General features: G+C 40.5%; 1 protein-coding gene across 1 annotated transcript in view; it reads left to right on the forward strand.

Moving 5' to 3' along the window:
• Positions 1 to 9,327: 9,327 nt before the first annotated feature.
• Positions 9,328 to 21,134, forward strand: part of adcy2a (adenylate cyclase 2a) — a 65,630-nt gene continuing 53,823 nt past the window's right edge. The window contains exons 1-2 of the mRNA XM_053326611.1: positions 9,328 to 9,775; positions 14,464 to 14,661. Coding sequence (XP_053182586.1) covers positions 9,545 to 9,775; positions 14,464 to 14,661 — 429 coding nt within the window. The 5' untranslated portion in view covers positions 9,328 to 9,544. The remainder of the gene's footprint in view (positions 9,776 to 14,463; positions 14,662 to 21,134) is intronic.

Consider the following 21,134-nt stretch of genomic DNA (forward strand, 5'->3'; position numbering starts at 1 on the left):
GAAGAGCCTGTGTCCACCAGTGCAGAACAGCATGTCCCGTCCACAGTCATAGGAGCGTACCAGCAGTCCTCTACCCAGGTTTGCCCCACTACCACAAGTCGCTCCAACTGGCCGTCCACATCAGCTGCCTGCCCCGATGCCCCTGTTTGTCCGAGGGGCGCTGCATTCCCGCTTGTGTCGGGTCGGGACACCGTCCCAGGGATCCGCATCGTCCCGATTATGCGGTCCCCGTCTCTTTTCCCTGGTTTGCAGGTGCATGGGGGCATTCCCGGATCAAGTGGCCTGGCTGTCCACATCCCCAGCAGGTCCTTGGGCGTGGCCTAGACTGCCGACCTCCTTGCAGTGAGACCGTGCGGACTAGCTGTGACAGCTCTTCCGCCCAGGGAGGTGTTGTCATGTCCATTTCAGCCCCACTTGCTGCCCTCACCTTCGGGGAATTGTCCATAGTGGCCCCCAGGGGACTAACACACAGCATCTCCCTCTCTGAGGCTAGCTCCAAGGCCTCCAGAAGAGACCTGGGGTGAGCCAGCAGTGTCTGGACGCGCAGGTCGGCCGGCAGCAGCGCCCGGAGAAAGTGGTCCCGGGCTAATTCACTTTGGATGGCAGGGGGCATGTGGGCATAGGTGCGGTGAACCAGCCCCTCAATGTCGTTGGCAAGATCCCTCAGCGGCTCCCCGGGTCGTCGTTGTCGGCTGCACAGTTCAGAGCGGAGTAGGCTGGCCGCTGTGCAAAGTCCAAAGCGCCTTTTTAGTGCTCCCACTAAAGCGTTGTAATCACTCCTATCCTCAGGACTCAGTAGCAGCAGGCTCGACAGGGCATCACCAGTCAGGCACATCGCTAGCTGGAGAGCTTTCACTTCAGTGGACCACTTGCTGGCCCGAGCTAGCAGTTCAAACTGGGCATGAAAAGCCTCCCAGTCAGCCTTGCCATCATACCTGGGGGTCTTCATGGAGGGCAGCGCCAGCTCGCCACGCGGCTCCACACGTATTATCCCGGCTGCCACCGTACTCCCATATGTGTTGTGTCCCTCCTCAGGAAGGCTAGTCCGGCCAAAGCCCGCCTCAGCAGCCATTTTAACAGTCATTTCTCTCACCCGCTCTCTGTGGTCGGGTGCCCCCCAAGCCCCGGCAGCGGGGTACTGATCCAGCTCATCAGCACTCTCCACTTTCAATTTCGGACGGACCGTCGGCAGCATTTTCACCACGTTATTGTTCGTTGTGGTTGAGATGGCGGCGAGCCCACACTTTGAAGGCGACGTCTCTTGTCTTTTTTTTTTTTCTTCTGACACCAATGTGACGACCCTCAATAACCACCGAGACGTTAGCCGGTTTAGATGGCTCTTTATTGCTTTTAATACACAGGCTACTGTGGGCCGTAGCCAACGCCAAAGAAACAAACTAGCAGGAAACTCTCTAGCCACACACGTGCTGCCGTCCTCTTCCACAGGCTAGCAACAACAACGACAAAACGCTGCAGCTAGCTGTACGTCTCACTCCAAGACGCATTTACGGACACTCCGGAAAAGCAGCACTTCACTGAACAGCACAGAACTGGCTTAAACACAAAATAACACAAACAGTAACATACCCAGTTCGTTACAATACTTTTCCCCTCCATCAAAAAATTATTTTATAGAATTTGGACTAGTAAGCTTAAACTGAGATACTGGAGAGCCTTTCACTTTTATGTGTAAAAGCTGGACAAAGTGAAAGCTCATCAGAGTGAATTAAAATGATGACTATAGGTTAATTCCCCAATGTCATAGTGCAGCCTCTGAGTGCTTTTGTTGATGGAGCAGATAGGCTGCTACAATATTTATTGGCTGCCTATTTGAAGATAAATTAATCTCTAAATTAAAAATGGATTTGTATTAAGGATATTTTGCCATAGCATAATCAGATAGGGGACCCTCACAAACAGGACAAACCATTTCACCAAATGCAGACAATTAAAAAAAACAACTCCAATCTAAATTGAAGTCTAGCCTGTTTGCAGCCAACATACTTATAAAAAACATTGTACTTGTATCTATAAGTAAGAATGCCTGATGAACCCAGTTTTTAATTTTCTTTTCGTTTCCGTTGTTGACAAAACATTCAACACCTCATTAAAATAAGCGCTTTTTAAGTGCTCATACAGCACAGAGGTCAGCCAATCACTGCTTGGTGCTTTGGCGCATGCGCCCTCTGTAGGACAGTCCTGACAAATCTGGTGACAAGAGGAGAAAAAGTGGAGCAAGAAGAGTTATGAAGTTATGATGAAAAGTCCGGCTTTAAACGTCCCACTGTTTATTTACTTCCTGAAGAAAATAAGCCCACAGCCCATTGTTAAGTTTTGTTGACAATACCTCCAGCCGTACATTAGCAAAAAGTATTCGCTGGAAAAACGCGCATTGTTTTATAGTTGTATTAAGTTAATGGTCATGAGCGGAAAAGCCACACGGGGTCGACCTTCGTCAAGGTAAGTCGTTTTTCTTCTTTCTCTATCTACTCGAGCTCTGTTATTTAGTTTTAAAGAAGAGGAAACATTTCATATCCAGCAGTGTTCACATTCTACCGTGCTGCTGACTGTCTCTGCTGACAAAGTGCGTGTTGATTTGTAAAGTGTTAACACCTGTGCATGTTTAGATTGATGCTAAGGGAAGTCAAACAGGGCAAATTACAAGTTGACAGAAAGAAAGAAAGTTATACAGATGGGAAAAGAAAACTATGGGCTTGTTTTATTTCGTTTAGTAAGTGGTTAGTTCAACAACAATTTATTCTCAGGATGTCCTTATATGGCTGCAGGTTTTCATTCCAACCAGTCAGGAACACACCAGGCTTGAATCATTTAATCAATTGATCTCATCCTTCAGACAGTCGATTGGTTGAATCATGTTGGAACAAAAACCTGCAGCCACATGGCCCTTTGTGGAACAGTTTGGACATGCCTGCATTAGAGCAATGGTTCTCAAAGTGGAGGTTCCAGGAGATTTCCAGCTAAAAGCAGAATAATTTATTTTCTCTATAATTCCATCCATAAGTAACACAGTGACTGAATGTATGACTATTTTGGGCAAAAGTTTCATACATTTTCTGTTATAAAACATCTAAAAGCAATGGGGGTCCGTGGTGTACTTTGTGTCTGTTTAGGGGATCCTTCATGTGAAAAAGTTTGATAGCCGCTGCATTAAAGGAAGCCCTTGGACTGCTGTGTTTATGAGAAATAACAGATGATAGATGAACATTCTGTGGCTCATACTTTCACACATTTTCGAACTTTTGCATCCTTACTCCACCTCTAGGCCAGTCAGATCATCCAGCCTAGGCATCTTATTTATACCCTGCTTTCTCTACAAATTCAAGGGTGATTGTGTGTTTGCTGTTAGGGGAGCCCGTCCCCCCTGGAACAGTCCCTCCCCCCTCTGTTAAATCAGCCAAATCTGTAAAACTACTCAAAACCCATCTCTTGCCTTCCTTGCCCTCCTTATAAAAGGGCTGTAATTTATTAACTTTATTTTTCTGTCTGTAACTGTAAATGTATGTTTTTCTGTGTCAGCACCTTGATTTGGGTCACAATTGCCTGTTACCAGTGACTATTTAATTTTCATCCAGATTGCCAGTTTCTATCTACAGTATATGATGCAAGCTACAGTAACCTTTATTTGTGACAGACTGAAAATGTGTATTAAACTGATACAGTGACTGAAGGTAAATAGAACTGCAAAAATGGAGACAAACATCAAGCAGGAGAGGAGAGAGTCTCTGAATCAACTTTCACTGTCATTTACCTGTCTCAAGGTGCACATGCCTATTTTGGCCTAATAATTCTAATATTACCAGTTCTAGCCTAGTCATTTGGAAATGTGACAATCAGACATTAGCTGAGGGGATTAGTAGTAATATCACAGCTTTTCAGACAAACTGCCAGCATAATTCCTCTAATAAAAATCACATGTATCTACATTATTATGATATAACATTATATTATATCATCCAAGCAGAATGAGTGTAATGCAATATTTTAACAACTCATTAGCTATCTTCACTCTACTACAGTGGCATTATATCTAGTTTTGTGGCATACAATGAGCCACTCCATTTTACTCAATCAGTGGTCAGCTCAGCCGTGAACTCTCAGGAATGAATGCGTTGCCATCAGTGGAATCTCTGTGCTCTCCAAACTATAACTTTCCATTACTTCAATTTCCTGTTACTTATCGGTCATCGTAAATGTCGATATCAATTTATCTGCAGTAATCCAAAACAAGCCCGTTAAATCGACTTGCTTATGTCTCTTACAGGCTATAATAGAGTGTCTGGAATGGAAAAAGTGGGACAGTGAAGATTATTCGTTGCTGTTAAAAGACTATTTAATGAGTATATGCAAACGGTGACATTGGTTGAAAAATATTAGTAGCTTAATATACAGCCATCATTGTGGTTATGTTATATCAAGTCACCAACATAAACTGCATCTGTAACGAAGGAGTTAGGAAGGGAATGGTACATAGAAAATTGACTGCATTTTTATAACACCTTTCTATATTCCAACCACTCAAAGCACTTTACACTACACGTCACATTCACCCATTCACACACATTCATACAGTGATGGTAGAGGCTGCCATGCAAGGTGCCAACCTGCTTATCAGGAGGAGTGCTAATCATTCTCACACACTCACATTGGGAGCAATTTGGGGTTCAGTATCTTGCCCAAGGACGCTTCGACATGGGCCAGAGGAGCCAGGGATCAAACTGCTGATTCTTCTGATTAGCGGACGAGCCGCTCTACCTCCGGAGCCACAGTCGCTCCCAAGAGAACTGAAGTACCTGTTCTACTAGTTCTTATTTTGGCTGTTAAACGGATATGACTGGGGCAATTAATTGACAATTGAAAACCTCCCAATTATCTTGACTGTATTTCCCCTGCCCATAAACAACTGCTGACTTGTGAGATTTTCTTGGTAGGGCGAGTGTTCCCTGTAGCGTCTTGGTAATGAGATAACTATTAGAACAGCATCACATGTTGTTGCTGGATGGGTTCCTTGAAGTGAAGAGTCCCTGTGGAGAATGCGGACAAAATGTCTTGACGGTGGAGAAAACAGCTGTTCCTTTGGCTTCTTCTTTTCCATATTTTGGGAGGATGAAGAGAAGTTAAAATGCACTCAACACGCAGGACTGAGTTGGATTTTTAGTGAAATACACATTTCATAGGAACCACATTTTCTTCATCTTTTATATGCTCACCTTACTTGCTGATTTATCACACTGATCAGAAGTGGGTGATGTATTGACAACTGGAACCTGTTTGACAATCAATCAGGGCAAATCATTGCAAGTGCTGCTGAAATATGTGTGCAGGTGAGTGTGTGTGTATAAATACAGTTAGTGTGGGAGGTGTACATAAAAACACACTGAGTCTCTATGCAGAGAGAGTCTCTGTGTGTTTGTTTTTTACTTGACCTCCACTTAACCCTGACTAGGTCAATATCTGCCAGCTGCGTCACTACCTCGTGTGTGCGTGTGTGTGTGAGAAAGAGAGAGAGTGAGAGTGAGTGTCTTTACATTCATCTCACCTCCATTATGCCTCCCTTGCAGTCTATTTTTGACACTGCTCTTGTCACCTCAGCACTGGAGTGAACATATTTTTTAAAATCTTTATATCATGCTTCTCTGAAAAGTAATAAGCAATCATGGAATGTGACTTGGGTTAAGACAAATGTGATAATGTCAACGCAAGTGACTGTGTGTGTGTGTGTGTGTGTGTGACGAATCTCTCATAATTGAAGTCCTCCAAAAACAAACAGTCTGATATTAACTAACCTGTTTCTGTGGCTGAGTGATTTGAGTAAAAAATCTCATTATGATTAGAAAGGATCTTGTTTGTATGAACATAATCACTAATTTTCCTTTTCAATATGAAAATTAAAAAGAAAAAGTGCAGTTGGTTGTTGGGGTTGGAAGGCTTCAAATTGAGGTTACAAGACACCAAATATGATGGCTTGAATATCAAAACTGTATTGTATAGGCACTAGTAAGAAATGGTGGGGGCAAGGCAAAAAGCAAACAAATTTAAAAACAGTTGTGTAGCATTAGTAATAGTTATAATGTTCAAGGTCCTAAAATAAAATTGGAGCTAAGACAGTTAGTCCAACAATCAATTGACAGAAAACCAATCTGTGACTAATGTGTTTTGTTGATTCCAGCTCTGAATCAGACACCACGCCCGAAAGTATGAAAAACGTATCTGTGATACAGTAGGTTGGTGTTTGTAAAGCATATTATAAAAATGGCATTTCTGAGTGTGTTTACCATATTAGCCAGATATTGTTATTATAGGTTAAGACATTAAACCATTTTCCATACTGTTATGAAAACCAGACTGTATTATGTCAGACAAGAAAGCAGATTATGTTGGCAACAGTGAGAGCAGAGATAAGAAGGATTCAGTGAAATAAAACAATAGTTGTTAGCTAGTTGTATTCCATTCATGAGTCATGCATTGTCACAGCCGGTTTAATCTTACCCTATTTGTTATGGTTGAATAATTGCAGAGCTCTGTGATTGTTTCTGTATTGCATTTGAGGATTTAACTTTATGAATTGTTTCCCAGTAACATCAGGGCGAGATGATATTAGTATATTATACCGTACATGCCATTGTATATTAGTTATATATTAGTTTAATATTAACTTAATAATTAAGTTAATTATAGTGTTTTATAGGAAATTAGCTGTTACTCATTAGTCAACCTTTTGCTATAATTTTTTAATGAGATGTGTCTGCACGACGATACTAATTGGAGAACTTATGCCAACCACTGCAGTCGTCCTTATCACTACCTACAACCATATCTAAACCTAATCAACAATATGATGGCAGAAAAAACGTGAAAAAGAAGCAAGAGTGTAAGATGGTGGAGTACAGGAATAGGAAGTAGGTCGGTATGGAAAGAACTTGCCAATCAGGAGGATAAAAGGTGTGTGAGGGAAGAAAAAAAAGTGGGGGGAGGAAGGAAAATGAAAGGCATTTGAAGAAGGAATCTGATGTGTAAAATGTTGTAAGGGGAAAATATTGGATGAGGTAAGGGATACAGTAGTTCAAGAGCAGGAGGCTGATGTTGAAGGTAGGAGGTGCTGAAAGAGAGAAAGTAAAGGATTGGATGTTAGAGAATGGGGATAGAATAAAGGGTGTAAGGATTAGAGGGAGAATATGTGGATTTTAATGTAAGAGCAGAGGAAAGATGCTGGTGGAAACTCATGCGAAAATGAGGGGGGTATTGTGTGAGGATGAAATAAGAGGTGAAGGCGGAGTAGAAAGATAAGGGAAAGGAGGTGAAAGAAAGGGCTTGTTAAAGTGAAGGGAGTGATGAAGATGGCGAAAGAAAGAACCAGATAGTGGAGAAAAGAGTTGGGGGATGTCCCTTATTTAACCTTGGCCGACCAGTGCTTGCAATATCACAATGACTCCCAATATCGCCTTAATCAACTCCATTTGAAAGGAATCAACCTTTTCAAAGCTTTTTCCCGTGTTATACTTTACCTTCCTATTTTATTAAATATGACATGGAGCTCTAATTTTGGATTTTCTTCAGTTTTAAATGGGAACTAAAATCTACAAAATAAATGCTGTTCTAATTAAATCAGATTAGATGGAGCCATTAGAATGGCCTTGGGGAATTTGGGTCTTTTGTAGTATCCATAAAAAGAATATAGATAAGACAAAATCAAATAGAAAGTATGAAAGATGACAAAATAATTACAACAGAATTCATTGAGATAACATACAGTTGATTCAATTTGTGATTGTTGCAGGCTTTTTACAGAACAGCCACAGAATGAAAGTGACTTTATCAGTTCTTCTGACTGGTGAGAAGTCCACCAGTTGAGATTCCTGTCATCACACAAATTCATGGTTGGTGAGTTCAATTTCATTGTGATATGAATGACATCAACAAACAGTATTCTATTAATGACACATAGTAGCTATAGTTGGTATGAACTTGAATGCTTTTTTGCTTTTTGACCCATACCAGTTGAAAGCCCAGATTTTTGTCATGGTTTACTTTGTGGTTCTAAAGAATTTTACTCGTAAGAAATATTTAACATGTAGTATGTGAGTGCATTAATGTTATGCACATTTTTTTTTTTAATTAAGAAAAAGTGAGAATGATATGATGCAGTGGAACGAAACTATGCTCAGCTCCTCAACAATACTGACACAGACACACAGGATAGATGTGATGTTGGTTGGTGACTTTCCACCTACTTTATTATGTGAATGCCTGTTGCAAAATAAATGTACTGGCCCAGCATGAACACACACACACACACACACACACACACACACTCACAAATGAGAACACACAGAAAATAGTGTATGAATATGCATCATTATCATTTTTGCATTGTACTGTAATAATGCAGAATTAAACTCGGCACTCAAATGAGCTAGGTCATGTTTTGAGGGGATTAAAGGAATCTGGAAGTCATCATTTATTCATCTTTGCAGCAGCATTTATTCAAAAGCAGCACTTTGGCCAGAAGCACTTTCATGATGTTTTGGCTGACCCCTGTGCGTGCAGGGTCTGTGCACATGCTTCTTTGCGGGTGACTGCATGTAGTGTTTGGGCAATGTCATTTTTTATTGCTCTGTTCTCCGAGCTGCTTATTCACACAGAAGATTGGAAGAGTCATCTGATAGAAACCACTCATTCATGACACACGGTCAAGCCTGCAAAATGAAGTTATATCAAGTAGTAGATCAGTATTTCATTGCTTTTACTTTTATTCTTATGCATCTGCCACCAGTTCACCTTTGACTAGACAGAGCTTTGAACAAATCTGGCATTTAGCCAAATCACTTTTATCCCAGTTATGAAAATCATCATCATCTCTGAGACTGAGCAGACATCCAACAGTTTATCTAGGTGTTTTCTTTGTTGTTTTTTTTAAAACCTGCATTTCATAGTTTTCAGTCCAAATAATTACATTGCATGAACTGCATACTGCATAAATGTTACTGTGGTAATTTCTCCTCTCTTTTTCTTTTATTTTCTTCTCTCTCCCCACTAATGCTGCTGCACCTTCTTTTTCTTCTTCCCCTCCCCCTTAGCCCCCTCTCCCTCCCCTTACCCTTCACTTCCCTCCCACTTTTCTCTCTCACTCTAAAGAGCACTCAGTCTCTGCGCTCCCCTTCATTTCCCGCTCCAACATGTTGGCAGGAGGAGGCAGAGGAGGATGCTGCGCTCTACCCTCGGTGCGTTCTTGCCACCTCTTCGGCCAGCGCACGCTGCCTCTGACTCAGACACAGCCTCAGCTTTCAGTTGTCTCCGCCTGAAGGACTTAAGAGAGGAGGTGGAGGAGGAACCCAAGGATACACTGGAGATCAGGAGCTCTCACGCCAGGGTCCCCAACAGGAACAACAACAGCAGGAGAGTGGAACAGAGCAACTGCTCCTCATCTGTGGTGGAAACTACTAATACTAATACTAATACCGTGACCACCTCCTCCGTCTCCTCTGGTTGCCCTCCCTCCTCTTCCCTCCTATCGGCTCCAAGATCCATGTGGCAAGAGGCAATAAGGAGGAAGCGGTACCTCCTGGACCGGACAGGGGAGTCTGGTGAGGGGGATAGAGGAGGAGGACGAGGTCAGGGTAGGAGGAATAGGTCCCCGGACTGGCTGTATGAGTCCTACTACTGTATGAGCCAGCAGCATCCTCTCATTGTGTTTCTGCTGCTTATAGTGATGGGAGCCTGCCTGGCTCTACTGGCTGTGTTCTTTGCTTCAGGACTGGTAAGCTGCACATTCACAACATGCACAATACACACAAACACACATGGATGCATTATGCTAATTTAAAAAGTACAAAGAAACATCAGGGACCATAAAATGAATGGGTGGCATCATATTCCAGCATGATAAGTTGAATATAGCCTTGTAACCTAACTGTAAATTGTGCTGATAATATCTATAGGAATTTTATAAGTGTAAACTCTGTGTGGACAGGTACATCTTTGCACGTGTGTGCACACACACACATGTTCTGTAAGCACACACACAGTATACTTGCTTGTCAGACACAACACATGAGTTCCCCCATGTCTCATAGACTGAGACTAGACTCATAGACACACACACCAACACACACCAGTGCACACACATACCATTGTGCTCGTACAACACCTATACTATGCACACACACACACTTACCGCATGTGGTCCTCATCGCAGCACTAATGTGAAGAGAAGGGTGAGATAAAAGTGAGGGGGGAATAAAGGGCTTAGTTATTGTCTGAGCTCATGGTTGGCTGAACTACAGAAAGGAGAGCAGTTTCCCTCCGTCACTATTTTGACAGGGTTATCTTCACTCTAAAAACCTGAAAAACAGTGGAGTGCAGTGAAGGCAAAGCACTCCAGTTAAAAAAAAAAAGCAAAACATTATTTTGAAGCTCACATTTTAACTGGCTGTGATTTAACTCCTAAATAACCTGCCTGATTCATATATATGTAAACATTTTAATAACACTGTGATGTATGAATACAATTTAATGATTGATTTTAGGAGGATATAAAGATGTACCAGTATAATTTTTATTATAGCAGATCATATTTTTGCATTAGTAGAGTACCTCTCCCATTCCAAGTCTCTGCTGATTCTGCTATTAAGAAGCAATTCCTCTAAAACACACTGATAGAGATAGAGAGCACACACACACACACAGAGACACACAGACAATGGTCATTTTTGGGGACATTACATAGACCTACAATCCTTTCCTTGAGACTTACCCTAATCATAACCATCACCACTGCTTTCCTGACCCTAACCCTTGACCCAAAAATCTGCCTTTTCCCAATTGGAGACAGGGCTTTTGTCCCTAGTTGGACGTGCTGTCTGCAGCTGGTCCTTAGTCTGAGATTTGTGCCAAAAAGTAGCATATGACCGACCACACACCCACATATCACACCATGGTCTCTTACGTGAACATAACATAGACCTACATTAATTTCCTGCTGACTTACCACAACCTAACCATTACCAGTACTTGACTAACTCCAACCCTTACACTTACCCTAACCATAACCTAACCCTGAACTTAACCACTAACCCAAAAATCAGCTTTTTCCCATTTGAGACACGGCTTTAGACCACCATTGGACAAGCTGTCCCCAACCTACTGATCTTAATTCTGAAAGTTGTCCCCGATAGCAGCCTCTGATAGATGTACAGTATTGTATCTAAACATACAAAATCCAATCAAAAGTTGTCTCATATGGGAAAGTCACTATGACATGTAGCTGACAGATGGTGAAGTCAGTAACAACAGGTTGGAGAGCCAGAGAATGCTTTTCCATGCAATCAACACAATCCCTTATATTTAATGAGGGAGTATTTAGATCCTTTTATCAAAAAAGTAGAGGAGACAACAATCTCTCAATGAATCATATTTAATCTGGCAGCTTAATTGTTGATTGCATTTTAAAAAGCTCCTGCAGAATGAGCTAGTGGTCACAAGTGATTTTATTATAGTCCAGCACATGGGGAGATATTTATGCAGTTAATCAGCATTCATCATTTTTGAGATTCATCACTGTAGCCATGACTGGTATTTGTACCAATGAATAACATAATGTATGTTTTAATTGTGGATTCATCATTTGATCCAGCTGGCAGCATTTGTTTGCCTGGATGAAGACCTTTGAATCTGCCCACTCCACTGAGTCAAGTTGACTGGTACCGTGAAATGAAACAGCAGTTTATTGGTTAAAAAAGCTATCGATCCAATGAGTGCCACAGGCGAACTGCTGATTAGCCAATCACTGCCACAGGCAAGACTAACACCATTGTCAAGCTATGCGCCAGAACCAAGGAAGAGTAAATCTTGGCAGTGCTGATCAAATATGAATCAAGATTCTGTTACTGCATTATCTATTTCTCTCTGCATTATGAGAAAGTTTCTGACCTGGCTGACACATTAAAATGAATGAGCCGAAACCAAGCACTGCCCAACTCGCAGTACGTCACCCACCACGTCATCACTAGCCGTAGTGATTGAACTGAATCCCCCTCCCCCGGTTAGAGTGGAGGCAATGTCAGACTGAAGATGGAAATGGAGTGTAATAAGTTGCCAATTCTGTCTGATATCAGGTATTTGTGTGAAAGCTTCGATAAAATGTAAAAGTAAAAAACAAAAAGGATTGGATGCTGCTAAAGCATCAAGTATTAATGTAGACTTAGAAACATGGGTGCTGCAGAGCTTAGAAAATCTTTTGATATCTTTAGTTTTGGGGAAAATATATTCCTAAGAACAGACACTAAAATATAAAACACCAAGTTCTGGTAACAATGTTTTTTTGGGCTCAAAATGAACAAGCATCTCAGTAAATGTCTGTTTCTGTCAGGCTGCTGCTCAGTCTATCTGCCCTACATCCTTTCTCGTTTTTTGTTTTTTTCACCCTATCGCTATGCTTGATAGGCATGGCTTTTTTTTTTTTTTTTTTTTTTGTCCTCTATCATCCTCTATTTCTCTCCATTCTCATGCCTGTGTCATCTCTCACCTCCTCATATTCTGCCTCTTTTATTTGTATCCTATCATCCCTTCATCCTGCTAGCTGGCTGACCTAAATCCTGTGCTGTTTTGGAGCTCTGCTCTGGGCGAGACAAACTCTCTGTGGCTCTCTGCAGCCACACACATCCTCTCCTGTCCCACTGCATTGACTGCGTGCATGAAAAAGAGACAGAGGGAAGGTGGGGGTGGGGGCAAAGAAGGAGAACGAGCGAGATTGAGAGGAGGACAAATGCAATGAGCAGCATGGAAGGAGAGAAAGATTGGCAGAAAAATAGATGGTTAGATCACTTCTGCAGTGTATAAAAACACATTTTTCTTTTTGAAATTAACAGTTTGCATGAATGTGTACATGTTTACAACAAAAGTAAAAATAAGTACATTGAAAATTCAGTCTTTGATTTGCTCAGTGTGCTCTAATTTAGATAGTGACACTTATCTGTGTTTTTTTGAAGAAGAGAAAAAAAAAGAGACCAAGTAAAGCGCTGTTCTTTATGGATGGAAGAGGACACAGACTCTATGAGCAGCGAGGTCCTGAAGTGAGCAAGTCAGCAAATTAGTCCTGACAATGTGCTAAATTTGAAGGAATCACCCTCCACCCAGTATATGACACAGGAGTGTTTAGAAGAGCAGCGATGGGATGAATCTGTGCTTCCATGCAAAGGCAGACAGCACAAACGACTCATTTCACCATGCTATTCCCCTACATCCACCTTGAAGAAACTCCTGAAATTTTTATTACAACTTTCAGATCTAAGTGTGTTTCAGAAAGGCAGCATCAAATCCATTATGGATGTGACTTCAATCTTGCCTCCAGTTAATACTGGTGGCTTTTTAGGGTTTTTCCTCACTCACTGTTTTCTCAGTATATAGTATCTTTACATTTCTGAATTTGAAAAGAATATATGGATTGCTGGCTGTTGGCTTGCAAATTGAGCCATAATGTTAGGGTAATTTTAACACAGGGCTTTTTCTGTTTAGCCAGTCTTATTTTTATCCCTACAAAGGTGTATATCTATGAACAACTCAGTCATCTACTGTAGGAGCAGTGCCACAGTATACTCTGTGGGCTCAAGTAAAAACCCCTCAGACAAAAAAAGGATGACTTGTGCTCTTTCTTTCCTTGGACAGTAGGCAAAGTACTTCATAGAGTTAAACTACATATGCATTGGCCATTCATGTGTACACCGTTTGCAAAATAAACATGTAAAAAGACAATGTCACTGTATTAAAGGTACAGGAACAATGATGCCATCAGGTACTGGGAATTAGACATGCATATCTTATATAAATAGCATTATTGTATTTGATCCATGGGATTCAGAAGACACATTTTGAAGCTTTTTTTCACCCTTTTACATATTTTGTGGTCATATTATATTTCACAGTGAATGTGTTTGTCAGTCCAGCATATCCTTCTGGGTATGAGTCACAATTCCTTGTGGCTCAAATACAAATGTAATGAAGGACATACAGAGCAGAGGGGCATTTGTTTCATCTTATCAATGACGTCTTCCTCAGCTTGCATCTAGTAATTAGCACTGACACCATGTTGTGTTTTATAAAAGTGAAAAATTAGAATCTGATTTATTGTGTATTAACAGTGAGTCACGTCTGCCTTGATTGTTTGTATTTTCAGGACACTAAAGAGGTAAGACAGAGTTAGAGAAGAAGCTTTTTATAGCACAGTTAGGTTGTTTAAGGCCCCCACAAAATATCTGTCTTCTAAATTTACTTTTTTATTTATTCATTTATTTATTTATATCTCTTAGACAAATCTAATTCTTTCTCTGATTAATTATTCCTCCTGTCTATGATCATCTCTTCCCCTCACTCTTAGCCTGTCCATGTGTCTCATTATTTGTACACTATCTTATGCTCTTTATTGTTTTGTCCTGGTTATTCTTTTTCCAGAACGTTGAGGACCATGTGGCCTTTGTAATCACCGTGCCCACGGCGTTGGCCATCTTCCTGGCTGTGTTTGTACTGGTCTGCATTGAGTCCATCTTCAAGAAGCTTCTACGTGTTTTCTCCCTGGTCATTTGGGCCTGCTTGGTTGCCATGGGTTACCTTTTTATGTTTTCTGGCGGGATCGTCTGTCCGTGGGATCAGGTAAGACAAAGAGATGTATTTTGTGGTGGATTTCTTTGTTGTGGAAGAACAGTGTGGTACAACCCATGTTTTCTTTGATGTGTTTCTACTATTTTACTGTATAGTTTGGCTCAGAGGAGAATTTGTTGGAAGAGATTTAGTAGCTTGAGGCAAGGACAGTACGACAGATTGTAAATGGTGACTTTGTCTAAAAAGTAAATTAAGACAAAACATCATTCTACATATCTCTGAAAGATGAAATTCTTCATAGAATCCCAGTGAAGCAATCATGGGTCAAATACAACTAAGCACATCAACAAGGAGATATCTCAGTGAACGTCTGTATGAATGTTTTGGCCTTAGAAGTACATATTTTGTGAAAGTCAGCCAGAGAACCCCCAAACATTTGCAGGTCTTGATTATTTCCATTTGTCAGAGTCTCAGATATCATATTAATTTGTTCACAAGTTCCACAAATATGGCATTTCCCTGATTGCCAGAAAACAGCATGAAATCTGGTACCAAGAGGATCTAGAAATTTTACTTGGCTTTTATTCACTTGTTTTATGTACAGCTTGAGTTGGCTTCTACCTAATACCTAAATATAAACAGCTGCTTGCCAGACTGAATGTGATTTATTTATTTATTTTTAAGTCTGTGATTAGAGAGTAGACTATCTCCTGTCTTTGGCGTGGAGTGTAGTTATAATGAACACAGATTAATGTGAAACAAGACATGGAGATTCAGATGGCCTGGAAAAAATCTCCTTAAGCTTGCATTTCATCTCTTGTGCTTTCTGACCTACGTTTTAAAACAGGTCTTTTTGCATTGATCACGATGCTGCCTGAACATTTCATCATGTTTTCTTGTCTTTTTTTAAAATTGTATTTATTTGGTGCTTTGGGCTCAGTGAGTGCTAGAAAAATAACATGTGCTCTTCTTAAAAAAGTCAATAGATTATATCTGAATGATGGGATCAAAATTGTATTATTGAAGTCTGGCCATCTGTTACTAAAAGAGCAAAATGAAAAAAATGTCATAATTAAGTATGAGTTGCCAGCTATGGCAGCAGCTTACAATGTTATAATATCAACACCTGGTCATTAAAAATATTAACCATGTATTTATTTTATTGAAAAACTATTGGTTTATTGTCAATCTATACTTTGTCGCTTCACGTTATTGTGAACATCTGTTATAATGCTTTCCTTTCAAATCTTGTTGTAAAGAGGTTGAAATGTCCTTGACCGACCATCATTCAGATGCATTTAAGTGCTTTCTTCTCAATCGTATGACATGATTTAACAAACAAATCCATACATCATAGAATCACATTACACAATATTGTAAAAAATTAGAGAAAAATCTAAATATCTGATCAGTCACTGAGTAATTACCAGCTAGTCATTGAATCTGTTACAATTGAATCATCTTTCTGTCAGAAAAGAAGAACAAATGATTTATATCTGACACAAGGGTTTAGAACAGCAGACATTGTAGTAAATCAAGGAGAAAGGTTGGGCTATTTGCAGGACTGAATGAGAGGATGTCTAATGTCTCACAGATAAACTGCTTCTTTTTCTGCAATGTGCTTTGTCACAGTTGTAGGTTACTTTGTCTGGACTCATTTACAGTATCTCTGATGTGTACATTGTAGGTGTGCTGCTGTGCAAATTGTTAACCGAATGTTATGTACCCAAAAGTGCTGTGAGATTTCTGTTGTTTTTAGATGTCATATTGTATTTACACTTCACAGAAGGATTCAACTAATGGTAGAAAAATGGAGAGAAAGAGTCTGTTTGAGGACAGTATGTGTTTGTGAGTTGCCAAAATGATACAAGGAATATAACTTGTTGCCATACTGCATGATGTCAACACAGAAGCATCAACACAGCCAAATGGCATATTCTTACCTTTTGACTAGAGAGCCAAAGGTAGATCATACATCAGTCACAGCGGGGAACGAGTGCAATCAGCTGGTATAAAGGAAGCCTGGCAGGTGTGTTGAATGAAACTGTTGTAAATCAGCTTGTGTAAATCAATAGATAATTTTTGTGCATACATTTATCAAGATTCTTAGGGCACTTCTGTGGGCTTGCTGACTATTTCCCATGTTGTTCTCTCAATTCCACGCAGCCGTATGAGTCAATATGCGTAAGAAACGCTGTTCATCTGAGACTAGTTTGCCCATGAGGCTTATATTGACTATTTTTGAGTGCGGCAGCATAAGCTCAGGCGATAGGCTTTACAGTGTAAGTAAAATATACATTGAACTTTAACCTTTATGAGATACATGTACAAGAAATGACAGACATGTAGTTATGTTTAAAGAATATTTGAAGCTGCATCTATATACCTATATTTGTTTTACAATATTGTGTAACATTACAGCTACAGTTAGATGTGCCAAGACAAACAAACAGCAGCATCTTCATTGCAGCAGCCATATACATCCTGACTCATTGAAACACATTTGAAAGCAATATTCATTCAGCAGTATGCAAGCATGACGAATGGCTAGTGCGAATTTGTCTTTCACAAAGCAGTATCTAAAGATGCACTGATTCACACACCACTCTATTCATTCCTTTCTTTTGCTCACTGAAAATGTCAGGCTATTATGCAATTTCTGCTCACTGACTGCTGCATCTTAGTCATGTTAATTAACACTTATCTGGAGAGACATTATTGTTGAATGGCACTGCATCCCGTTTGTGTTTTTAAGGGCTTGATGCCATATTATAGCTTAAGGAAATTAAGTATTAAGTATTAGTGAAATTAATTTTAGTCACATATCCTCGTGCAGTCAATTATGAAAAGCTTTAAATGTTTATTTGCTGTTTACCGATAACCCAGGAAAATAGAAAAATAGTATTAGTGTTCTAGAGCCTGCATGGGTATTTTTAGGTCTTCCTTGAGACATCTTGATCACCATACAGTAAGGAAAAGTTTGTCTTATCTCAGACTGACAAGGGAGGATCAAATTTCCCCTAGAGCTGTTCCCTTGTTTAAACAAAATAGCTTAATTATATTATTAAAGTGTAGAAACCCAGTCTGAATATACTGATTGATCTGTAAACCATCAAAGGCTATCAAAAAGTCATATGAATGAGCTGCCATTCACTTCAAGTTTATCTTACTTTTTTAAAAAGACTAAAAATCATTCCAGGATTCCAGTTGAATATGAGAGGTGGCAGAAAAATGTATGGCACTTTAGCTGTCAAGCTATTGAGGCCAGTACTATAATAATTTGGTCACTATAACATTTTTTCTTATCCATTCTGGCTGTGAAAATATGCCTTTTATAATGCAGTTCTTTGCATTACAAAGGAACTGAGCATTCTTGCGTTTTTCTTGCTGAGCTGTGATGGAAGGACATTTACACAAATTGTTATACTAAAAAGACTCACTTCAGAAGATTTGATCAGAATTAGCTCCAGTTAAACTTTGAAAAAAATTAGTCTCTCATTTCTTGCAATGAGTTAAAAATTGTGTTAAGAAGGGATATCTTCACGGTCTGGAGGAACAATTACAGTGGCCAATTGCTTTTTCAATATTTTAGACATTTTAGTCATGTTGTAACTATCATTTTCACAATGACTTGAATCTGGCTTGACCTAACCACATTATCAACTCAACTGTAAATGTATTTTGTGGTCAATCAGGTTATTGCTAACCATGTGAATGCTCTAATTGATTTAATTTGGTTGATAAGATTAATATGTTTTATACTTTATAGTTTGCATATGAATGCATGACAGTGTTTTTGACATATGAAGATCCAACATAATAAAACCGAAAGGCCCTTCAGGATCTAAACCTTCAGCAAATTGTGAAGGCATTGCTGTCCTCACTGTTTAAGTTCTTCTCCTTGTAATCCAGCATGTGAAGCATGCTGAGCATTTGCTTATCAGGCAATTAGATTAATAACCAAGTCTTTGAATCTGTGGTCACCCTGGTGTTACGGTGCTGTTGCTAAGTGGATGTCTGCTGCAGACAAAAAATGGAGGGAGACAAAGTAAAAGTCAGTTAATTAAATGCTCTCTGTGCTGTAGCTAGGAGGTAGCTATGAGAAGTATGGGAATGAGAGAGTGATTAGAGGGAGAGCTTCATACTCTCCCACTGCCTCACCTGTCATGTATAGCTCTAAGCTCATTAGGGATGATGGCTTTTGTCGCATGTCTTTCATTCAGTATTGCTGTAGCTAGTCAGCGGATAAAAGTGTTGCTGCCCGCAGAGACAATTTAAAAAATAAAATAAAATGAGTGTGTATGTGCAGCTATATAAAAAATACAATGGTAACTAAAGAACTTGTGGATGAGTTGCTAAGATATTGGCATATACAGTAATTGGAAAAAAATGTTTTGAAATATATTAAGTGGAGAGAGCCAAAGAGACATGAGACACACACAGAGATATGGAGACAGAGGATGAATGCATAAATTATGTTTAGATCTAAAGGTCTCTTTGTATCTGAGCATTTCTTTCTTACTGCTTCCATGCTAATATACAGTGGTTTGTGGTTTAGTTGTAGTGTACTATTTTACTAGAGTGTACTTTGAGTAACATTGAGTGTAAAATGTCTGGGTTCCCTCTTATTTAAATTTTATGCTCTAACACCCGCAAACATGTATATTTGCACACACTTACAATTGCCTAGTCATAGTCAGTGCTTGCTATGCAATAGACAGAATAAGTGACTAATGACGTGTATGGTGTTTTTGTGTTCAGTTCAACTTTGGGTAACTTGGAAGAGTGAATTTGTGCTGCGGACATATTGCACAGTCTTGAAGTGGGGTGGGGTGAAATGGAGGAGGCTACAATATCAGCTTTATCTCACCATCCAGATACAAGATGGAGCCACTCTAGGGGCAGCCTGTTGCAGCAGCCCCTCTTAAAGTCCATTTGTTTTTGTACTTCTTTTTTTCATATGGCTTTTCATCCTAAGATATTGTGTGGCTGAGCAGATATCTTTTGGTTTTACTGGTGCTTTTAGAAGTCTTAGTGCCAGAAAACCATGCCAGCACGAGCGGGGCTATCATTTATTTCACAAAACGGCTGATCACAGTCTTAAAACCTGCATTACTACCCAGAGTCAGGCCCCAAATCCCAAACAAGTTGAAAATGCAGGAGGCGCAGGGCAGGAGCCAGACAAGATCAAGGAGGAGAAAGTATATGTGATTTCTTCCTTCCATCATAATGGTGAATGTGAGGTCCCTGACGAATAAAATGGTCTAGCTCGATATACTGACCAAGACCCAGTGGTAATATTTGGATGGCAGAATTATGTGATTCACAGAGACATGGCTGTAGGAACATATTCTAAACTCAGACTGTTGAGACCAACAGAGACTGCAGAAGGAAGGCACATGATAATTACTGTGTTAGCCAGGGCATTAAACTGACCATATTGTGTGTCAAATGATTGTTGTCACTGTGTACATTGTGCCTTAAACTGTGGTTGACATAGTAATGTCATCCACTCTGTCACCGTGAGATTACAAATGCCTCCAAACTCCATGAGATTACAAAGTGAAGCTGAATGCATTCATAGTCATTTCAGGGGGAATTTGTCACACTGCTAACTTTCAGTTTGTGAGCTCCCTTAACAGAGAAAATAAACTAAAATTTAGGTTCAGCCCCAGATCCCCTCCTTCTTTAACCACACTGACCTCACACCCTCCTTGCCTCCACCTTCACTTCCTTCTCACACCTCCCTTGTGATGACTAGCGGCTCAGAGTGTCCCACCCACCACCGCCCCCATTTCTTCCAACAAACAACATGGAAATCATCCCCCATCATTCCAGTAGCCATGTCAAAAGACTGTGCCATCGACCCCAGAGTCCTGAAGGTCTGTGCTAAACAGCTAGTTGCAATTCTACCAAATCAGGGGGCTCTGGTGCTGTGGAAGACATCCTGCTTCATTGTGATGCCAAAGGGGCATCTCCATATGTCCTAAATGACTACAGGCCTGTTGTCTTCACACGCTATGTGATGGAAGTCATGGAGAGGTTGGTCTTGGGCTACCTCAGAGCTCATCATGCTGTTCGCCCACCACCCTCAGGTTGTAGCTGACAAAGCCATCACCTGCTACAATGAGCATACTCTCATCTGGACAAGCTAGGCTGCACTGTGATTTCTCCAATGCCTTTTCAAATAGGCTGCTTTTACAAAGCACTTTACCGTTTTGCCTCACACACTCTCTCTCTCACACACGCACACACACACACACACACACACACACACACACACACACACACACACACACACACACACACACCAGCAGCTACCATGCAAGGCACTGGTGTAACCATCAGGAGCAATTTGTCTTGCTCTAGTACACAGCCACTTGAACACAATCCAGCCCCTGCTGCTGCGAGAGCAGTTCCAGAGGATGCAGATAGACGCCTCCACAACCGTCTTGCTGTTCACTAAGGGGCTGTATGTCTTAACAGGATGTGAGTAGAACAGGAACACTGCAGGGGACTGTCCT

The sequence above is a fragment of the Scomber japonicus genome, chromosome 10, assembly GCF_027409825.1.
Source record: "Scomber japonicus isolate fScoJap1 chromosome 10, fScoJap1.pri, whole genome shotgun sequence".
In the NCBI taxonomy this organism is placed as follows: Eukaryota; Metazoa; Chordata; class Actinopteri; order Scombriformes; family Scombridae; genus Scomber; species Scomber japonicus.